The sequence below is a fragment of the Aulostomus chinensis genome, chromosome 11, assembly GCF_037954235.1.
Source record: "Aulostomus chinensis isolate RoL2024-O1b breed Wild chromosome 11, RoL_Achi_v1.0, whole genome shotgun sequence".
Lineage (NCBI taxonomy): Eukaryota > Metazoa > Chordata > Actinopteri > Syngnathiformes > Aulostomidae > Aulostomus > Aulostomus chinensis.
Genome location: NC_141330.1, coordinates 29,086,382 through 29,107,012, shown reverse-complemented (window position 1 = coordinate 29,107,012; position 20,631 = coordinate 29,086,382). Strand labels below are relative to the sequence as shown.

Below are 20,631 nucleotides of genomic sequence, written 5' to 3'. Positions count from 1 at the left end.
ACTGCTCTACAACACTGGTGCTATCAATGAGAGATATATTTATAAATTAAACTGTGTACAAAAACATACCCTTCTGCAGCTGTTCAGGGTACTTCTACATGTTAGTGATGATTTAACTGCGCGCGCGCGTGTGTGTGTGTGTGTGTGTGTCATTCAGCACTATTAATAAACCATCTCTGGTCCTCCCTTTCGTCCCCCAACAGATCCGGTTTCTCTCCCGGTCCAGTAGAAGCTTCATCCCTATCTGATATTACCGGTGTCGTTGTTCCTCGTTCCGCCGGCTCCGGTCTGGTCCGGTCCGGTGGACCCAGCGGGCTTCACACCGCCCCTTCGTCGTCTGCTGCTCGGTCTTACCTCTGTAGCAACGATGGAGCCCCCGGACTTCGAAGCCATGAACTTCACGGCGGCGCCGGCCGCGTCCTTTTACCCCGTGTGTGACGGGTGGCGGGACGGCTCCGAAGGCTCCATGTTCCACCTCGCCCACATCTTCCTGTTCCTGGGCTTCATGGGCGGCAGCGGGTTCTACGGGCTCCTGTACCTGTTCAGCTTCCTGGCTCTGGGCTTCCTCTGCTGCTCCGTGTGGGCCTGGGCGGACGCCTGCTCCACCGACTCCTTCCTCTGGAGCTTCGCGCTGCTCGGCGCGGCGGCTGCGCAGGTGCTGCACGTCACCTACCGGCTGCGCAGCGTCTCGTTCCAGGGGGAGTTCCAGGAGCTGTACCGCTGCATGTTCCAGAGGCTCGGGGTGTCGCTCGCTCACTTCGGGGAGATCGTGGCCTGCTGCGACGGAGACGTGCAAACCCTGGAGCCGGACCACTGCTTCGCTGTCGAGGGGAAAACCGCCATCGACAAGCTGTCGGTGCTGCTGGCAGGCAGGTGAGTACCAGAACCATGTGAGCGGGTTTGACCTTTGACATGACGTAGTGGGGTTGCCCCCACCCCCTTTGCCTGGCTCATTGCAACTGGCGGACTCCGAATCCCTCCTCAGTTTTTTCCCTTTTTAATTCAACGTTTCTCAAACGGCGAGGGGGAGGCGTGGAGGCTTGTGGGGGAGCACCTGTAGCAGGTGGAACCAATGTTTTGGTGTCAGTGGCAGGTGTGATCAATGTAAAAAGCACTGCTAAATTAAAAACCTTCCCCTGTCCGATCGGCGTATTTGCGGTACCCAGCGAATTGAAAGACGCCCATTTCGCCTTGCAAGTGGGTGGCGCCACTGAGCAGTAATGGCTGCCTGCTGATTGGTCACACTGGTTAGGGGTGCAACTAAATGGTCAACTCACTAAACGATACGAAATACAAAACAGGGCTCACCATAAGAAATAAAGATTCAAGAAAATCAAATATCTTAATTTTCTTCCTTAATATGCAGACACACCAGTTTTTACTGCGTCACAACAAATTAAAATGCTCTTTGCTTTGAAAACACTAAATATTAGTATTTTCTCTTATTTAGACTTCATTAAAAGTGCTTTGTTGTGAACAAAGAGGACGACTCCCTTCCTGGTGGAAGGAGAACAAACCTGTGGTGCTCAGGGCTGCAGTCTCATCAGGATCTAGAAGGTCTGAGCTCAGGGAGCTGCAGCACGGCGCCTCCAGCAGCTTCATGTCCTTCTATCGTGCTAGCAGCGCTGGCCCAGGCTACGCTGTTGGGGACCCTCATCGTTTGACCGCCGCTTTGGTTTCATCCACCGCCGTCTCACCGCTGCCTCGTCTTTTACATGGAGGACAAAATAAGTCCACACAACCGATGTGTTTGATGGAGGAGCGTCCGCTGCTTGTTCCACCTCGTCCTCCTCCATTTAGAAACGATTGTTTGGCTTCTTCTTCTTCTTCTTCTTCTTCTTCTTCTTCTTCTTCTTGTGTGAGAGGAGTGAGAGTGGAGGAGCAGAGCGGGAGAGAGAGTTTTGCCTTCTTTTCCCTTTTTTCTATCTTTTTCCTCTTTATTCTTTTGGTGGTGGTTTTGTGGGTGTTTGTGGTTGCACTGGTTTAGTTTGGAGTCAACTTTGTCTTTGTGTTGGTGTGTTTGTCCCCGCCGGCCTGTGGCTGGGCACTGGTGAGGAGCCGTCATGGTGACTGACAGCTTGTCAAAGCTGTCACGGAGTAACGGCGTCAAAGTGGGCACCGGCTCCATGTACAGCGTGGAGGAGGTGGCGAGTCCGGATGAACAAGGCTGCGGTACTTTTTTTTAGAGAAGGTGGAGCAGGCGAACAGGCTGGTGGAAACGGGGATCACGGTGAACGGGCTGTTCGAACCGGTGCTGCCGCTGACGCAGCCCGCGCCCCGGATCACCCTGTCGAACCGCCGTTCATCAGCGATAGTTTTCTCATCAATGAGCTGTCCCGCCATGGGAAGGTGGTGTCTCCCATGAGGAAGGTGCTTTCTGGGTGTCAGTCACCGTTGTTGAAACAGTCGTGTCTCATCGCAGACAAGTGTTCATGATATTAAACAACAGAGCAGAGGAGTTGAACTATCGCTTCATGGTGCAGGTGGACGGCTTCGACTACCCACTGTTCACCACCTCCTCCCTGTTAAAATGCTTCGGCTGCGGGGAGGAGGGACACCTTGTCCGGGCTTGTCCGAACCGGGCCACCTCGGCCGAGGCGGGACGTGCCCCGCAGGGTTTGGAGCCGGGGACTGCTGACAAACCTGCACCTGCGGCACGGCGTCGGGCTCCGGCCGCGGCACAGCGGAACGGAGCAGAGGGAGAGAGGCAGGTGGAGCGGAGCGAGCACAGGCAGGTGAGTGAGACCGGGAAGATAGGTGACACAGGTGAGTTGGTGGGGGAGACAGGTGAGGCTGTGGAGATGTCAGGTGAAAGGGAGGGCAATGAGGTAGGTGAGGTGGTGGAAGAGACAGGTGAGGCAGGCGAGATGGTGAGTGAGACAGGTAAAGTTGGTGAAACAGGAGAGATGGCGGATAAACAGTGTGAGTAGAGAGTTGCTGATGTTGTGAACCCCAGTATGTCTGAGAGTGTGTGTGTCTGAGAGTGTGTGTGTGTGTCTGAGAGTGTGTGTGAGAATATATCTGAGAGTGTGTGTGTCTGAGAGTGTGTGTGAGAATATATCTGAGAGTGTGTGTGTCTGAGAGTGTGTGTGTCTGAGAGTGTGTGTGTCTGAGAGTGTGTGCGTCTGAGAGTGTGTGTGAGAATATATCTGAGAGTGTGTGTGTCTGAGAGTGTGTGTGAGAATATATCTGAGAGTGTGTGTGTCTGAGAGTGTGTGTGTCTGAGAGTGTGTGTGTCTGAGAGTGTGTGCGTCTGAGAGTGTGTGTGTCTGAGAGTGTGTGCGTCTGAGAGTGTGTGCGTCTGAGAGTGTGTGCGTCTGAGAGTGTGTGTGAGAATATATCTGAGAGTGTGTGTGTCTGAGAGTGTGTGCGTCTGAGAGTGTGTGCGTCTGAGAGTGTGTGTGAGAATATATCTGAGAGTGTGTGTGTCTGAGAGTGTGTGTGTCTGAGAGTGTGTGCGTCTGAGAGTGTGTGCGTCTGAGAGTGTGTGTGAGAATATATCTGAGAGTGTGTGTGTCTGAGAGTGTGTGAGAATATATCTGAGAGTGTGTGTGTCTGAGAGTGTGTGTGTCTGAGAGTGTGTGTGTCTGAGAGTGTGTGTGAGAATATATCTGAGAGTGTGTGTGTCTGAGAGTGTGTGTGTCTGAGAGTGTGTGCGTCTGAGAGTGTGTGCGTCTGAGAGTGTGTGTGTCTGAGAGTGTGTGTGTCTGAAAGTGTGTCTGAGAATATATCTGAGAGTGTGTGTGTCTGAGAGTGTGTGTGAGAATATATCTGAGAGTGTGTGTGTCTGAGAGTGTGTGTGTCTGAGAGTGTGTGTGTCTGAGAGTGTGTCTGAGAATATATCTGAGAGTGTGTGTGTCTGAGAGTGTGTCTGAGAGTGTGTGCGTCTGAGAGTGTGTGTGTCTGAGAGTGTGTGTGTCTGAGAGTGTGTGCGTCTGAGAGTGTGTGTGTCTGAGAATATATCTGAGAGTGTGTGTGTCTGAGAGTGTGTCTGAGAGTGTGTGTGTCTGAGAGTGTGTGTGTCTGAGAGTGTGTGTGTCTGAGAGTGTGTGCGTCTGAGAGTGTGTGCGTCTGAGAGTGTGTGTGAGAATATATCTGAGAGTGTGTGTGTCTGAGAGTGTGTGAGAATATATCTGAGAGTGTGTGTGTCTGAGAGTGTGTGTGAGAATATATCTGAGAGTGTGTGTGTCTGAGAGTGTGTGTGAGAATATATCTGAGAGTGTGTGTGTCTGAGAGTGTGTGTGTCTGAGAGTGTGTGTGTCTGAGAGTGTGTGTGAGAATATATCTGAGAGTGTGTGTGTCTGAGAGTGTGTGTGTCTGAGAGTGTGTGCGTCTGAGAGTGTGTGCGTCTGAGAGTGTGTGTGTCTGAGAGTGTGTGTGTCTGAAAGTGTGTCTGAGAATATATCTGAGAGTGTGTGTGTCTGAGAGTGTGTGTGAGAATATATCTGAGAGTGTGTGTGTCTGAGAGTGTGTGTGTCTGAGAGTGTGTGTGTCTGAGAGTGTGTCTGAGAATATATCTGAGAGTGTGTGTGTCTGAGAGTGTGTCTGAGAGTGTGTGCGTCTGAGAGTGTGTGTGTCTGAGAGTGTGTGTGTCTGAGAGTGTGTCTGAGAGTGTGTGTGTCTGAGAGTGTGTGTGTCTGAGAGTGTGTGTGTCTGAGAGTGTGTGCGTCTGAGAGTGTGTGTGTTTGAGAGTGTGTGTGTCTGAGAGTGTGTGTGTCTGAGAGTGTGTCTGAGAATATATCTGAGAGTGTGTGTGTCTGAGAGTGTGTCTGAGAGTGTGTGCGTCTGAGAGTGTGTCTGAGAGTGTGTGTGTCTGAGAGTGTGTCTGAGAATATATCTGAGAGTGTGTGTGTCTGAGAGTGTGTCTGAGAGTGTGTGCGTCTGAGAGTGTGTCTGAGAATATATCTGAGAGTGTGTGTGTCTGAGAGTGTGTCTGAGAGTGTGTGCGTCTGAGAGTGTGTGTGTCTGAGAGTGTGTGTGTGTCTGAGAGTGTGTGTCTGAGAGTGTGTGCGTCTGAGAGTGTGTGTGTCTGAGAGTGTGTGTGCGTCTGAGAGTGTGTGTGTCTGAGAGTGTGTGTGTCTGAGAGTGTGTGTGTCTAAGAGTGTGTGCCTGAGAGTGTGTGCCTGAGAGTGTGTGTGTCTGACAGTGTGTGCGTCTGAGAGTGTGTGTGTCTGAGAGTGTGTGCGTCTGAGAGTGTGTGTGTCTAAGAGTGTGCGTCTGAGAGTGTGTGCGTCTGAGAGTGTGTGTGTCTGACAGTGTGTGCGTCTGAGAGTGTGTGTGTGTCTGAGAGTGTGTGTGTCTGAGAGTGTGCGTCTGAGAGTGTGTGTGTCTGAGAATATATCTGAGAGTGTGTGTGTCTGAGAGTGTGTGTGTCTGAGAGTGTGTGCGTCTGAGAGTGTGTGTGTCTAAGAGTGTGTGCCTGAGAGTGTGTGCGTCTGAGAGTGTGTGCGTCTGAGAGTATGTGTGTGTCTGAGAGTGTGTGCGTCTGAGAGTGTGTGTGTCTGAGAGTGTGTGTGTCTGAGAGTGTGTGTGTCTGAGAGTGTGTGCGTCTGAGAGTGTGTGTGTCTGAGAGTGTGTGTGTCTGAGAGTGTGCGTCTGAGAGTGTGTGTGTCTGAGAATATATCGGAGTGTGTGTGTCTGAGAGTGTGTGTGTCTGAGAGTGTGTGCATCTGAGAGTGTGTGCGTCTGAGAGTGTGTGTGTCTGAGAGTGTGTGTGTCTAAGAGTGTGTGCCTGAGAGTGTGTGCGTCTGAGCGTGTGTGTGTCTGAGAGTGTGTGCCTGAGAGTGTGTGCGTCTGAGAGTGTGTGCCTGAGAGTGTGTGCGTCTGAGAGTGTGTGTGTCTGAGAATATATCTGAGAGTGTGTGTGTCTGAGAGTGTGTGTGTATGAGAGTGTGTGCGTCTGAGAGTGTGTGCGTCTGAGAGTGTGTGTGTCTGAGAGTGTGTGCGTCAGAGAGTGTGTGTGTCTGAGAGTGTGTGTGTCTAAGAGTGTGTGCCTGAGAGTGTGTGCGTCTGAGAGTGTGTGTGTCTGAGAGTGTGTGCCTGAGAGTGTGTGCGTCTGAGAGTGTGTGTGTCTGAGAATATATCTGAGAGTGTGTGTGTCTGAGAGTGTGTGTGTATGAGAGTGTGTGCGTCTGAGAGTGTGTGCGTCTGAGAGTGTGTGCGTCCGAGAATGCGTGTGCGTCTGAGAATGCGTGTGCGTCTGAGAATGCGTGTGTGTCTGAGAATGCGTGCGTCTGAGAGTGTGTGTGTGTGTGTCTGAGAGTGTGTGTGTGTGTGTCTGAGAGTGTGTGTGTGCGTCTGAGAGTGTGTGTGTCTGAGAGTGTGTGTGTCTAAGAGTGTGTGCCTGAGAGTGTGTGCGTCTGAGCGTGTGTGTGTCTGAGAGTGTGCGTCTGAGAGTGTGTGCCTGAGAGTGTGTGTGTCTGAGAGTGTGTGTGTCTGAGAGTGTGTGCGTCTGAGAGTGTGTGCGTCTGAGAGTGTGTGCGTCCGAGAGTGTGTGCGTCCGAGAATGCGTGTGCGTCTGAGAATGCGTGTGCGTCTGAGAATGCGTGTGTGTCTGAGAATGCGTGCGTCTGAGAGTGTGTGTGTGTGTGTCTGAGAGTGTGTGTGTGTGTGTCTGAGAGTGTGTGTGTGCGTCTGAGAGTGTGTGTGCGTCTGAGAGTGTGTGTGTGTCTGAGAGTGTGTCTGGGTGTACACCTACTCCTGCACAGCGACGCAAGAGCATGCCGTCTGCAGTGGGGGGCTGTAAAGCCGGTGGCTGGAGGCCTCATCAGCCACCGCTGCAGACAGCGACAGTGACGCAGACGTGTATCTGTCTGACTGCAGTGACCTGTCGAACATCACATCACTGCAAGTCAAGAGAAAAAAAATGTACTCTGACAAAATGTTAAAATGTTCCTACAACAAACAAAGGGCATAAAAGGCCTGAACATAGAAAAATATTTCCCAGACAAACTACAGTTTCTAAATTCAGCAAAAAATGTCATTAAGAACAAGGCCACCTCTGATCTGACCAATCAGGAGGTTTGTAGATTAAAGAAATTGATGGGCAAGGCAAGAAAAGAGCTGGATTTTTAAACATGGCTGCCTTGATTTTATTTTTTTTATCTTTTTAGTGCCAGTGCTTTTAACCTCTCCCTCATGGATTCTTTTAGAGTCAAGTCAGTTTTATTTGTGTGCCACCAAACCCCAACCAAAGTTCTGTCCTGACTCTGTCCAAGTAGAGCAGGTCCAGCACCTCCCTCCTTCAATGAACCTCCACCCAACAATTCTCCATCAGCAGCACATCCTGCAACAGCAGCCACCAGAACCTTCCTTTACCAGCAGGAAGGTGGAGCAGATCCAGGATCAGTGGGGACGGAGAGAGAGCAGGAGAGCAGGACAGAGAATGGAGGAAGACAGAGAGACAGAAGGAAAGAGAGGGACAGAGATAAAGACAGAGAGAAAGGAGGAGAGACTGATGGACAGAGACAAAGACAGAGAATGGAGGAAGACAGAGAGACAGAAGGAGAGAGAGGGACAGAGATAAAGAGAGAGACAAAGGAGGAGAGACTGATGGACAGAGACAAAGACAGAGAATGGAGGAAGACAGAGAGACAGAAGGAGAGAGAGGGACAGAGATAAAGAGAGAGAGAAAGGAGGAGAGACTGATGGACAGAGACAAAGACAGAGAATGGAGGAAGACATTTATGCAGAAGAGAGGGACAGAGATAAAGAGAGAGAGAAAGGAGGAGAGACTGATGGACAGAGACAAAGACAGAGAATGGAGGAAGACAGAGAGAGAGAAGGACAGAGAGGGACAGAGATAAAGAGAGAGAGAAAGGAGGAGAGACTGATGGACAGAGACAAAGACAGAGAATGGAGGAAGACATTTATGCAGAAGAGAGGGACAGAGATAAAGAGAGAGAGAAAGGAGGAGAGACTGATGGACAGAGACAAAGACAGAGAATGGAGGAAGACATTTATGCAGAAGAGAGGGACAGAGATAAAGAGAGAGAGAAAGGAGGAGAGACTGATGGACAGAGACAAAGACAGAATGGAGGAAGACAGAGAGAGAGAAGGAAAGAGAGGGACAGAGATAAAGAGAGAGAGAAAGGAGGAGAGACTGATGGACAGAGACAAAGACAGAGAATGGAGGAAGACAGAGAGACAGAAGGAAAGAGAGGGAGAGAGATAAAGAGAGAAAGGAGGAGAGACTGATGGACAGACGGGGACGTGAGCAGGTGGAGCTACGGGTGGCAGCTGGAGCCTCTTCAGGTCTGGAGCCTCCTCCAGCAGCACCAGGATCTGGGATGAGGGGAGAAGAAGAGGAGTTAGTAACACGTCTGAGGACAGGAGGAGGAGGGAGAAGCCCAGTGCATCATGGGAGATCCCAGCAGTCTGAGCCTATAGCAGCAGGTCTAAGGGCCAGCCTAAGCAGTCCTGACTATAAGCCTGATCAACAAGGAGGTCTTAAGTCTGCTCTTAAACCTAGAGAGGGGGTCTGGGTCCTGGACTGAAACTGGGAGACGGTTCCACAGGAGGGGAGCCTGATAGCTGAAGGCTCTGGCTCCATTCTACTGTTAGAACTCTAGGAACCAGCAGGAACCCTGCATCCTGGGAGTGAAGGGTTCTAGCTGGATCATAGGGGACTAGGAGCTCTGTCAGGATGAAGGAGCCTGATAGCTGAAGGCTCTGGCTCCATTCTACTGTTAGAACTCTAGGAACCAGCAGGAACCCTGCATCCTGGGAGTGAAGGGTTCTAGCTGGATCATAGGGGACTAGGAGCTCTGTCAGGATGAAGGAGCCTGATAGCTGAAGGCTCTGGCTCCATTCTACTGTTAGAACTCTAGGAACCAGCAGGAACCCTGCATCCTGGGAGTGAAGGGTTCTAGCTGGATCATAGGGGACTAGGAGCTCTGTCAGGGATGAAGGAGCCTGATAGCTGAAGGCTCTGGCTCCATTCTACTGTTAGAACTCTAGGAACCAGCAGGAACCCTGCATCCTGGGAGTGAAGGGTTCTAGCTGGATCATAGGGGACTAGGAGCTCTGGCAGGGATGAAGGAGCCTGACTGTTGAGGACTTTGATGGTAGAAGGAGAATTTTAAATTCTATTCTGAATCTGACAGGGAGCCATGTAGAGAAGCAGTCCAGGAGAGACCTGGTCTCTGCTACCAGTTCAAGTCAACACGTGAGCAGCAGCGTTCTGGACCAGCTGGAGAGTCTTTAGGGACCTGTTAGTCCAGCCTGGTAGGAGAGAGGTGCAGTAATCCAGCCTGGAAGTGACAAAAGCAGGGACTAGTTTTTCTGCATCTTCTTGAGCCAGGATGTGTCTGATCTTAGCGATGTTACGTAGATGGAAGAAGGTGTCCTGGAGGTTTGTTGAATGTGGGAGTTAAAGGATCCTGGTCTAAGAGAACTGCTAGGTTCCTTACGGTCGTGCTGGGGCCAAGGTAATACCTTCCAGGGTACCTGTCTCATTAGATAGGGTGTCTCTAAGATGTTTTGTGCCCAGGACAATGACTTCACCTTATCAGAGTTTAATAAAGGAAATGATGGTCCTCCATGTTTCCTGTCCTTCAGACAGGCCTCCAGTTCAGTCAGCTGGTTTGTTCCATGTGGATCATTGATGAGTTCAGCTGAGTGTCGTCTGCATAGCAGTGAACATTAATGGAGTGTTTCCTGATCATGTGACCTAGAGGAAGCAGGTCCAGGGTGAAGAGGACTGGTCCAAGCTCAGACCCTTGTGGAACACCAGAACTGACTGAAGTGGTTTCCGAGGGTTTATCATTAGTTAGTACGAACTGAGATGACCTAGTAAATATGACCTGAACCAGTTTAGTGTGGTTCCTTTAATACCAGTGACAGGTTCCAGTCTCTGTAGAAGGATATGGTGGTCAATGGTGTCAAAAGCTGCACTGAGATCTAACTAAACTCAGTTAATAAATATATATCTATCTATATCTATATCTATATATATCTATAATATATATATCTATATCTATATCTATAATATATATCTATATCTATATCTATAGATATATCTATATCTATAGATATAGATATAGATAGATAGATATATAGATATAGATATATAGATATAGATAGATATAGATATAGATATAGATATAGATAATATCAATTTAGAGTAGGGACGTTGAACGTCAATGGCGCCAGGGTGGCAGAGAAGTGGGCTTTGGTGTTGGACACAGCAGGAAGGAAAAAGACCGATGTATTGTTTTTACAAGAGACACACAGCGATGGGGGCAACGCACCTGACTGGGACAAGGAGTGGGAGGGACAGGTGGTCCAGAGCCACCGCAGTACTGCAAGTGGGGGGTGGCTCTCCTGCTATCAAGATCATTCACCCCTTCGTCGCCAGTAGCAGAGCCTGTCGTACCAGGGAGACGTCCTTTAGTAAAAGCACGTTTTCATGAGCAGACCTTGGTTTTTATCAATATTTATGCCCCAACTAGTGGAACAGAGAGAAAGAGCTTTTTAGAAAAAGTTAGCATGAAACTGAGCAGCTGTGGCTTGGAGGAGTTTTTGATCCTGGGTGGGGATTTTAATTGTACAGAAAATGGTTTGTTGGACTGAAACCATGAAGAGCCTCATCCAGAGTCCCAACACGTTCTAAAGCAGCTGGTCCACTCCCACGGCCTCGTGGATGTGTGGAGGCGGATGCATGCAGACTGCCGGCAGGACACACGGTCTCACCTGGGAGATGGCAGGGTTTCTATGGCTGGACCGCTTTTACTGTTTTAAGAATCATTTTAATGTTTTTAAAAGCTGCAGCATCACGCCAGCTGGTTTTACCGATCATTCTTTGGTTGCATGCAATGTTTCTATAAAAAATATTTTACTGAAGAGTGCCTACTGGCATTTTAATTCAGTTTTAACTGTTGATAAGGGTTTTAGAGAGGCTTTTAAGTATTTCTGGACTAGTTTTAGACGTAGGAAAACTGATTTTACATGTCTTAGGCAGTGGTGGGACCATGGTACGACAAAAATCAAACTCCTGTGTCAGCAGTATTCTCTCAATGTCACACGCGATGCATACAGATCTATTAGAGAGCTGGAGAGTGAGATCGTGGACTTGGAGACATTGAGTGCGTCCACAGAAAATCGAGGATACATTGAAATCCTCAAGTCCAAAAAAATGGCCTCAAAAGACCTGCTAGGTACTAAAGTACAAGGTTCTTTGGTCCGGTCACGGGTCCAGAACATCACTGAGATGGATGCCCCCTCCAGCTTCTTCTTTGGCCTGGAAAAGCAACATGGACAGAGCAAGTATATTCACTCCCTGCTGGCAGACACGGGGCAGGAGCTGACAGAGCCTGGCCAGCTCAGAAAGCACGCCACGGGTTTTTATTCCTCCCTCTACTCGAGTGAGTACGAGGAGAAGGAAGACCTATTTGAGGGGTTTTGTGGCGATCTACCTCGCGTGTCAGAGGCAGCAAGTGACCGACTGGACAGGCCGCTTCAAGAGCCGGAGCTGCACGCCGCTCTGATGAAAATGCAAGGACAGCGAGCTCCTGGCATCGATGGCCTCACAGTAGAGTTCTACAAAGCTTTCTTTGAGCTGTTGACATTTTAGAGGTTTTCAATGAGAGCTTGGCTGCAGGCACACTGCCAGTTTCCTGCCGCAGGGCCGTCATAGCCCTCCTGCCAAAGAAAGGCAACCCACAGGAGATCAGGAACTGGCGCCCCGTGTCACTGCTCTGTACCGACTACAGGATACTATCAAAAGCTCTAGCTACCAGGCTAAGGGAAGCCATGGAGGAGGTCATCCACCGTGACCAGACCTACTGTGTACCCGGCAGGTCTATGGTGGACAATGTCCACTTAATTCGAGATGTTTTGGACATCTCTAGCCTTTTGGGGATTAACACTGGACTGATTTCGCTAGACCAGGAAAAGGCATTTGACCGTGTTGAACACCGCTTTCTATGGAAAACCATGGAGAAGTTTGGGTTCCGCATGAGTTTTATTGCCAAGATCCAGGCATTGTACGCAGGCATTGAGTCTATACTGAAGCTGAACGGCAGTCTGTGTGCTCCCTCAGGGTGTGTAGAGGCGGCATGCTTTATGCACTCTCCCTGGAACCCCTCCTCTGTAGGATACATTCAAGCATTGCTGGTTTGGTTGTACCTGGTTTTAATAAGAACATTGTTTTATCCGCTTATGCTGACAACATTACAGTAATGATAAAAAAATCAAAAAGATGTTGACATTTTACATAAATTAATTGACTCTTTTAATATTTTATCAGCTGCGAAGGTAAACTGGAACAAAAGCGAAGCTCTCGCTGTCGGTCAGTGGAGCGGTGGTTTCCCAGTGCTGCCCCAGAACCTGCTCTGGAAGAAGTCAGGATTCAAATATCTGGGAGTATTCCTGGGAGACACAAAGGAGATTGAAAAGAACTGGGAAGACATCCTGGCAAAGATTGAAGGGAAAATAAAGAAATGGAGATGGTTGCACCCCCAGATGTCCTATAGATGTCGTGTCCTGGTGGCCAACAACATTGTAGCTTCAACGCTGTGGCACCGACTGGTACGTCTGGAGCCGCCACCAGGACTTTTAGAAAAATTCAAAGACTATTAGTGGATTTCTTCTGGGACAATAAACACTGGGTCCAAAAGGGGGTTTTATCTTTGCCGAGAGAGGAGGGGGGACAGGGCCTCATCCACGTAGCCAGCAGAACTGCCACCTTCAGAGTACAGTTTGTTCAAAGGTGTCTAACAGGTCCGGCAGGTCTGATGTGGAGAGAACTGGCCAGCTGCATGTTCAGACGGGTGAGTAACCTGGGACTGGATGCTGCTCTGTTTTTAATTGATTTTACATTTGTACATTTTAATGGGATACCTCCTTTTTATAAAAGCGTTCTTAAGTCATGGGCCCTTTTTAAGAGCAGTTCAGGTAAGAGCTCTAATTCTCTGTTTGGGCTTTTAAATCAACCCCTTATCCATGGTGCCAGACTAGACATCAAAAACCAGACGGCAGACCTCCAGTGGAGGATACTACACGGTGCCATTGCCTGCAACGCCGTGGTCTCTGTCTTTAACCCTGCTGTGTCAAATGCCTGCCCGTTTTGTGGTCACCCTGAAACAAATTTTCATGTTTTTATCGAGTGTGAGAGACTGTCGGGTTTCCTCACTCTTTTAGCTCAGGTTTTTAACTGATTTAATGTGCAGTTTTCAGAGAAGACGTTCATTTACGGTGTTACAGGAAAGAAAATCAGGGAAAAGAAATGGCAGCTCCTCAACTTTGTTTCTGGCACAGCAAAGCTGGCCATATACGTGTCCAGGAGAAACAGAGTTGAGGAGCGGCCAGGTCAGGACGCGGCCTCAGTGTGGCGCTGCAACGTGAGGTGCAGACTGAGGCTGGAGTTTGGTTTTGATAAAATGTCCGGAGACCTGCAAACTTTTATTGAGACCATAATGGTATTTCATGCGCTATTAAAGACAACAACATTTTACGCTTTACTGAATTTAAAAAAAATTTAATTATTGACAAATTGTGGAAAATTTGTGTTTTAAATGTGTTGTTTTTAATAGTGCTTTTAAGTTTGGAAACTGTACATTTCTGTTGAGTTAAAAAAAAATCTTCTTCTCTGGTGTTGCTACAGAGTTCTTCTTCTTCTTCTTGTAATGTGTGTATGCAGTAGGCGAGAGGGTCAAAAGTCATCAGTGTAGTGGTGCACAGTGACGCTTTGCATTGTTGTTTTAACATTGATTTTTATTTCGTCATTTTTTATTTGCGAAATTTCGTAACACCTATTGGTTGTGTGTCTCCAGTGTCACTGACAGTTACCTGCAGACCACAGGCTGGACAGGGGACCTGTGGTTGTTGGCACACATGGAGCACAGACCATGACAAAGCACTGAGGGACTGCATGCACCAATCAAAAGGATCTCGCCAAACGTGCAGAGGAAGCGCCCTATCTTACATACTGAAGCACTGGCAGTGAGGGTGAGGACTGGAACTGAATGCTCGTTTGACCAGTGTTGTTAGTGTTTTCAGTTTCATCAAAACAAGACCCTGGAAGCAGGAGTTTTGGCGGCTGGACACTCAGCTGTGTTGTTGCACCGCGAAGCACAATGGCTCTCGTGAAGTAAGGTGTTATCATGAGTGTCTGAGCTCTGAGGAAATCTGGATGTTTCTGGAGGAGGAATGTTTCAATGAATGAAAGAAGTTTACTGATGAACAAATGATGATGTAAGTGGCATATCTCTGCCATGTGTTTGGAAAGCTGAGTGAATTATATTTACACCTACAAGGCAGAGACAAGCACGTGTCTCATCTTGCAGACAGAAGCAGTTCCTTCTCTCGAAAGCAGGAGATGTGGCACAAACGCCTCGAGAGGCAAATACAGATTCCTTTGAGAATTTGAGAGAATTTGTGGAATTCAATGATTTCAGTGCCACTATTCCATGTCTAAAGGATCACATCTCTGTCATGAAAGGATTCTTTAAAAAAATACTTTACAGACAAACGTGGCCAGTATGACTGGGTGAGAGATCCCTTCATTGCAGCGGCACCTGCTGATTTCAGCTGCTGAGGTGGAGCAGTTCATCGCTATGACATCTGAGTCTTCCCTGATACTAAAGTTTGCATCGCAGACACTAATCATGTTCTGGATTGGTGTGAAGAGGGAACATCTGGTAATCAGACTGCACTTCCCATGTCTGTGAGACTGGGTTTTCAGCTGTAGCCTCTGAAAGCCAAGTAGAGATCTAAACTGAACATTGAGCGTGACTTGAGAGTGTCAGTAACAAGCCTACAGCCTTGTTTTGAAAAGATCTGCTACAAACAACAGGCTCACAGCCACAAATACCCTGGTACCGTGACTCCAGCCTTCATATATTTTGTATGCCTGTACTTTTTTGCAAAGTCGTTCAGTGTGCACATTATTGTTCTGAGAATATGTACATGTAAAACGGTCTCATTACAGCCACTGATGCTGTGAAAATATTCATCTTTGCCACCAAAAATCTGTTTGTTGGTCTAAAAAAATGAGCTTTGTTGTTATAATTAGAACAAGATAATTGCACATTTCATATTTCATTTGGAAAGTCTAGACTCGGGGAGCAACCTCTTTGAGTTTATTTCTGTTGTTTTGATGCAAAAGGTGAAGTTGTTTACACAACAAATTATATAAAGATAAGCTGGAAAAAATGGTTATAATATTGATGTTTCTTTAAAGTTGTACTTAACCTATTGTTACAATTTATTGGGGTTTGGATGGATCCAGACTTTTTAATTCCTCCCTAAGGGGGCCAGACAGAAAAAGTGACTTGCACATCCAGTCACTGATTAGATTTGTTGAAAGCAGATGCTTAGTCTTGCATGGGACCTAATCCTCTGGTGCTAGGGTGATGTAGATAAGTGTGTTTTCTGCATAGTTATGGTCATTTATTGTGTTGCCTTCCACAATCTGAGCAAGTGGAAGCATGTCAATGTTAAGCAGAAGAGGCCCCAGAATGGAGCCTTGGGGAACACCAGATGAATTTTTTTTCTGTAACCCCGGGGGGAACGTAACTCCAGAGAACTTCAGCACCGGAGCCTCATTGTCAGATGAAGCAACATTTCCAAAAGATGTTTGGAGGGAAACATGGGACCCAATGGAACTCGTGACTCTGAGGTTGGGGCCTGCTGTGGTGAGAGCAGCAGCACCAACCAAGTTTCAGTTAGAAACATAAAGTCAAGCTGGTGCTCAGTCATAAATTCACTGATTAAAAATGATAGGCTGTGGCAGGAGAAGGATGACTCGGGAGCGATGATGGTCGAGACGTGTTTATTCATCAGCAGACCAGAACAAAGTAACAATATGGCGCCGAGCGCCAACAACCTTGGCACAAGACACGCCCCTTTACTCATCCACCTCTGGGTGAGAGGCACGCCCCATAAGTATCCGCCACACAGCCCCCCCCCCCCCCCCCCGAACGTCCAGAGGGAGACCTCAGAGTGAAAACTGAGTCCAGGCCGGAGGCCTTAGCAACCTCCCGTAACGGCTGCGTCTCTTGTCGCCGGTGGCAACCGATGGTGGATTGTCCTCAGCATCTGAAGTTTCGGAAGAACGTCGATGGCTTCCCCCTCTCGCTCTCCTCTGTCCTGCTCAGTGGGCCACATGTTCAGTTACTCCTCTGCCTCCTTTAGTGGTCCTGATAAGTGCCACTATGATAAATGTATATATGTAATGTAGTGTTTGTTTGTAGCATTGGAGGCGGGGCTTAGCGAGGTTGAATTTGACCTGTGGCCGCTGCGCACCAATGGATCCAAACAATTAGACGCTAGAGCTAGCCAGTCCCCTTTACCTGGTACGGACCGCCTTAGCTTAGCTCCTAGCTTAGTCCTGACTAGTGCTCCCCTGGCAGCTCCCAAGTGGCCAGAAAACCAGGGCGGCTGGGTGACTGATGAAGGAAGCATCGTCCGAAGCAGAAGCCTGCTGTCAGTGACTAACCACCGCTTCACGTCTCTAACAGGTTCTCCCCAGTTCTAACCCTAACCATGGAGCCGTTTGTTTAAACACGAGTGTCACACTGCCCGTTTCACGTGTTTTCTGATCCCCACCTGTAGCCGCCACGCTCCGGCGGTGCAAAGCCACTTTTTTCTTGGCCTCCACCTTCAGATCGGACCACTTCTTTTTTATTTCGGCGACGCTGCGCTCCGTGCTAGCCGAGCTTACTGCCGTGGCCACGTGTGCCATTCAGTGGCTCTTCGTTTGCTGGTCATTCCACTTGAATGGCTGCCGAATAAGGTTTCCCGTCTCGCCGCCACCTCATCAACAAGCGCCTCCATCTCGGTCTCTGAAAAGTTCCTCTTTCGTCTGGTTGATGCCATGATTGGGCGTGAAATGCCGTGGCTCCATCGTGCCAATTTATATGTAAAACACATTCATGAGGTAATTTGCATGACCATACATGGTGAATGTGGGTGTGGAGAGGGAGGGGCATGAATCAAATCCTGCTGCGCAACTTTCCGGCTGGACTGGGATTTATAAAGGGAACGTGCGTACAGGTGTGCGTACGCACGGTTTTATGAATCAGATTTTTTTTTTTTTTTTTGCGAAGGCACTTTTCAGCTTTTCGGTGTACATAAACTTGTAGTATGGATCCTACGCCAGGTTTTATAAATGAGGCCCCTGATCTGATTAGGAGAGACGGCATTCATTTCTACAAACATGGCCCAGTTTATAACAGAACCAAAACCCTGAGAACCCAGAGTTCAGGGGCCTCATATACACACACCTGCACGCCGACACCACAAACCTTCACCTTCATCATGAAGAGCTTTTTTCTTCCCCTGAGTACGATGGTTTGTTCTATCAGCTCTACATGATGTGCAGTTGTCTCAAATGCCGGTATGTCAGCGTCCAGTGCGCCACCATGGAGCTACCTTGATGTTCCCTTGACAGAATCAAACTTATTGGGTCTGCCAGCAAGTTGAAGAAGAAGGGAGGACCCAACATGAAACGAGTTCACACGCACGCACTGTATGTTAATATTATACCACTGTATGTGGAATATAATAATACATCTCATCACACGTGAGTGCCAAATGTTCACTATTCACCAGTGGTGCAGAGATTGTGGGTGGAGCCTGGTAGTGACGAGCGCCGCTGTGGATCGCTGCTGCCTGTGTAATATCTGTTCCACATATGATATTCAGATGTCACTGCTGCAAGTCAAATGCATCTTTAAATATGTTAATTATTTGTTTTTATTTATTTTATGATTTTGTAAATAAGCACCCCAGTGGATGCTACCATGGCAACATGATGCCATCAGATACGCATCAGTTCCAACAGAGGTTCATCTCATCTCACCAAAACACGTTAAAACCCATCCTCAGCTTCAGTTTCCCTGTGACTAGATGCCGGTAATCACCTGACCCGGTGACACCACATGGATATTGGTGCTGGATTATTTAGTGTGTTATTGGCACATGTCACTCACATGTTCCTGTGTACTGTCATTCTTCTTCTCCGTGCGTTCTCCCACAGAGTGCGTGTGACAGTTAACGGGGAGTTTCTGCACTACATCTACCCCTTCCAGTTCCTGGATTCTCCGGAGTGGGACTCTCTCAGACCATCAGAGGAGGGCGTATTCCAGGTTGTCTTCTCAGGTTTTCTGGGTTCTGGTGCTCCTGAGACCAGCAGGTCTCGTGTCTGTTGGAGTTCACCATCAGGCCGGACTGCATTTATCAGATGTTCACATATCTTCACGTCATCTTTTATCGCTTATCAAATCCACTGTCATGATTTTCATGTGGAAATGCAGTCACAGGATTGGGCCTGGAACCAAAAGTGGGTTTTTGTGGATCAGGTTAGTGATGCTGGATCAGATTTATTGCTGGGGGGTTCAACCTGGTCTGCCTCTAATGTTTATCAGTACAGATTTGTGAACATCGGTACTGACAGCGTAACTTCAGTCACCCTCAATGGCACCGTCACAGTAAGAAGGTCCTGGGTTGAGGCCTGTGTGAGGGGACTCCAGCGCTGCATCCCCCCCCCCCCCCCCCGCCCCAAACACACACACCAAAAACTCTTAACTCCTAAACCTGATGACAGCTGGGAACAGCTCCAGCCCCCCGCCCCTCCTCCAAGTTTGGTGACGGTTGTCTCTGACAACATTGGTTAGGTTTGACTAAAATTTCAGGTGAGGGTGAACAGTTCATTATTCTTTGGTATTGTTGGTGTTGATGAGTCAAGACATTTGACCGTTCATGAGAGGCTTTAACTGAGGGTCCTCACGAGCCACTAGTAAAGCAGTAAATTAACTAGTTCTTTTCTGGTTTGTCCAGCTTGTTTATTGAGCTCAGAGCCAGTTTGTGATGAATATCGCAGTAACCACCTGTCCTGTGACCTTGTCCTCCCCAGGTCACCCTCTGGGCTGACAACCCCTGCAGGTTTGTGGCATGGAGGAGGAAGAAACTCTACCTGCTGTTTGCCAAGCACCGCTACATAGCCAGGATCTTTGCCCTGGTGGTGCGCAACGACATAGCAGAAAAGTTGTACTCCCTCAACGACAAGGCCTTCGACTGCTCAGGCCACCGCTATGACCTCCGCTTACCAAGTTACTGTCACATGCCAGGGACCGAATTAGAGAAGACAGATGGCTTCTTACAAGTGCCCGTGCAGGGTGGAAGGACTGCCTGAACACAGAGGACACACACTGCTACAGGCCTCACACAATAGAGTTCCACGTGGGAGTAGGACCAGAAACTGATGGTGTTGGTGTTCTCCTTGTGTTGTGTTGTATTTGCCCGGAGGGTTTGGGGAGGTGGCCCCTCTAGGGACCTCGATGATGTGTTAGCTGGGTTAGTCGTCATCTTCCAGGAAAAGTGTAAAAATATTTAAGAGTTTTGTTGGTGTGATGTATTTTTCTCCTGCTGTTTGCTAGCTAGTAGCTCATCATCTGTAGTTCCGGTCAGGTTCCGAGACAAAAAGAACCTGCAGGGAGAATAACCTGCTGAGCTGTCGTCCATCTTGGCTAATATGACACAGCTGCAGAAAAGGATGCTTCAGAAACCAGCAGAAGATTCCTGTCACAGTGAGGGAATTGGCCACCATGTCTCCACAGATGCATGGTGGTGACTGTATTAACCCTTCATATCCCTGAGGAAAAGGGTGACACCTCCATGAAACCAGCAACAGCTACACTGGTCCGCAAATGGAGTAAACCCGGAGTAGCCAGAGGGAGCCGGATTGGCTGAAGGATCTTCTTGTCTTGTTTTGAACTCTGCATTAATGCATGACTTGTTTCTGATGATTAAGGTGCCATCTTGGAATGTGTTGACCAGGTTCTCTTTACAATGGCTGCGGCCAAAAAAAAAACCCCTCTCAGGTTGTACTGGCCCTCTGAAGCTAAGCTAGGCTACACCAAACCGTTAAATTGCCTGACGTCTCTCCATAGAGATGGAATCATCTGGAAATACGAACACTCCAGCTTCTGTCGTCTTGGAGGTTTGAATGGTAGGCCTATCCATTAGTCTGTGGGACAGTGCAGAAGACTTCCTGTGACAGCCTGGAGGACTTCCTGTGACAGCCTGGAGGACTTCCTGTGAAACCAGCAATCACAGCTGATATTGCAGTGTTGGTGTCATGTGGCAGAAGCACTTCAGAGGTGTATTAAGCAGCTGTCAGGCCCTCAGTCAGCAGGTCATCACTGCAGGACAGACACCTGACTAAAAATAGCTGTGGCTGAGGGCGGAGCCAAAGGGCCCTCAGAGTACACAGTACTACTGTGTGTAGTTGGTGTGTGTAGATGTGCTGAACGAATTAAGGAAGAAATGTGTGCGTTCATGTCTCTGACTTGAAGAACTCAACAGCTGGACCCCCCCCCCCCCAACCAGCAGTACCTCTTCAAGTGTTCCTATATTGTGGATGTAACAGCAGACGTTTTCATGAGTGATGCAGCCAGATTAGATCAGTGTCATTGAATCATTATACAAATGTTAAAAAAATCACATCCTCAATTAAATAGTTCATGTGTCCACGCCATATCCTGCACACGCAGACCAGCATTGATGGAATAAAAAGGAAACCAGCTCACCTTCTCAGTTGTCTTTTTGCGAGCAAAACAATCAATCATGTGGTTTCAAAACGAATAAATCTCACAATTAACGAATAAAAAAAACACGTGACATCATTCA

General features: G+C 48.4%; 1 protein-coding gene across 1 annotated transcript; it reads left to right on the top strand.

The window, feature by feature from the left end:
* The first annotated feature begins 213 nt into the window (after nt 1–213).
* popdc3 (popeye domain cAMP effector 3) lies at nt 214–20,331 on the top strand. Its single transcript, XM_086217431.1, has 3 exons — nt 214–873; nt 17,981–18,089; nt 18,857–20,331. The coding sequence occupies exons 1-3, from the start codon at nt 368–370 to the stop codon at nt 19,133–19,135; spliced, it is 894 nt and encodes a 297-aa protein (XP_086073557.1). The 5' UTR covers nt 214–367; the 3' UTR covers nt 19,136–20,331.
* The last annotated feature ends 300 nt before the right edge of the window (nt 20,332–20,631 follow it).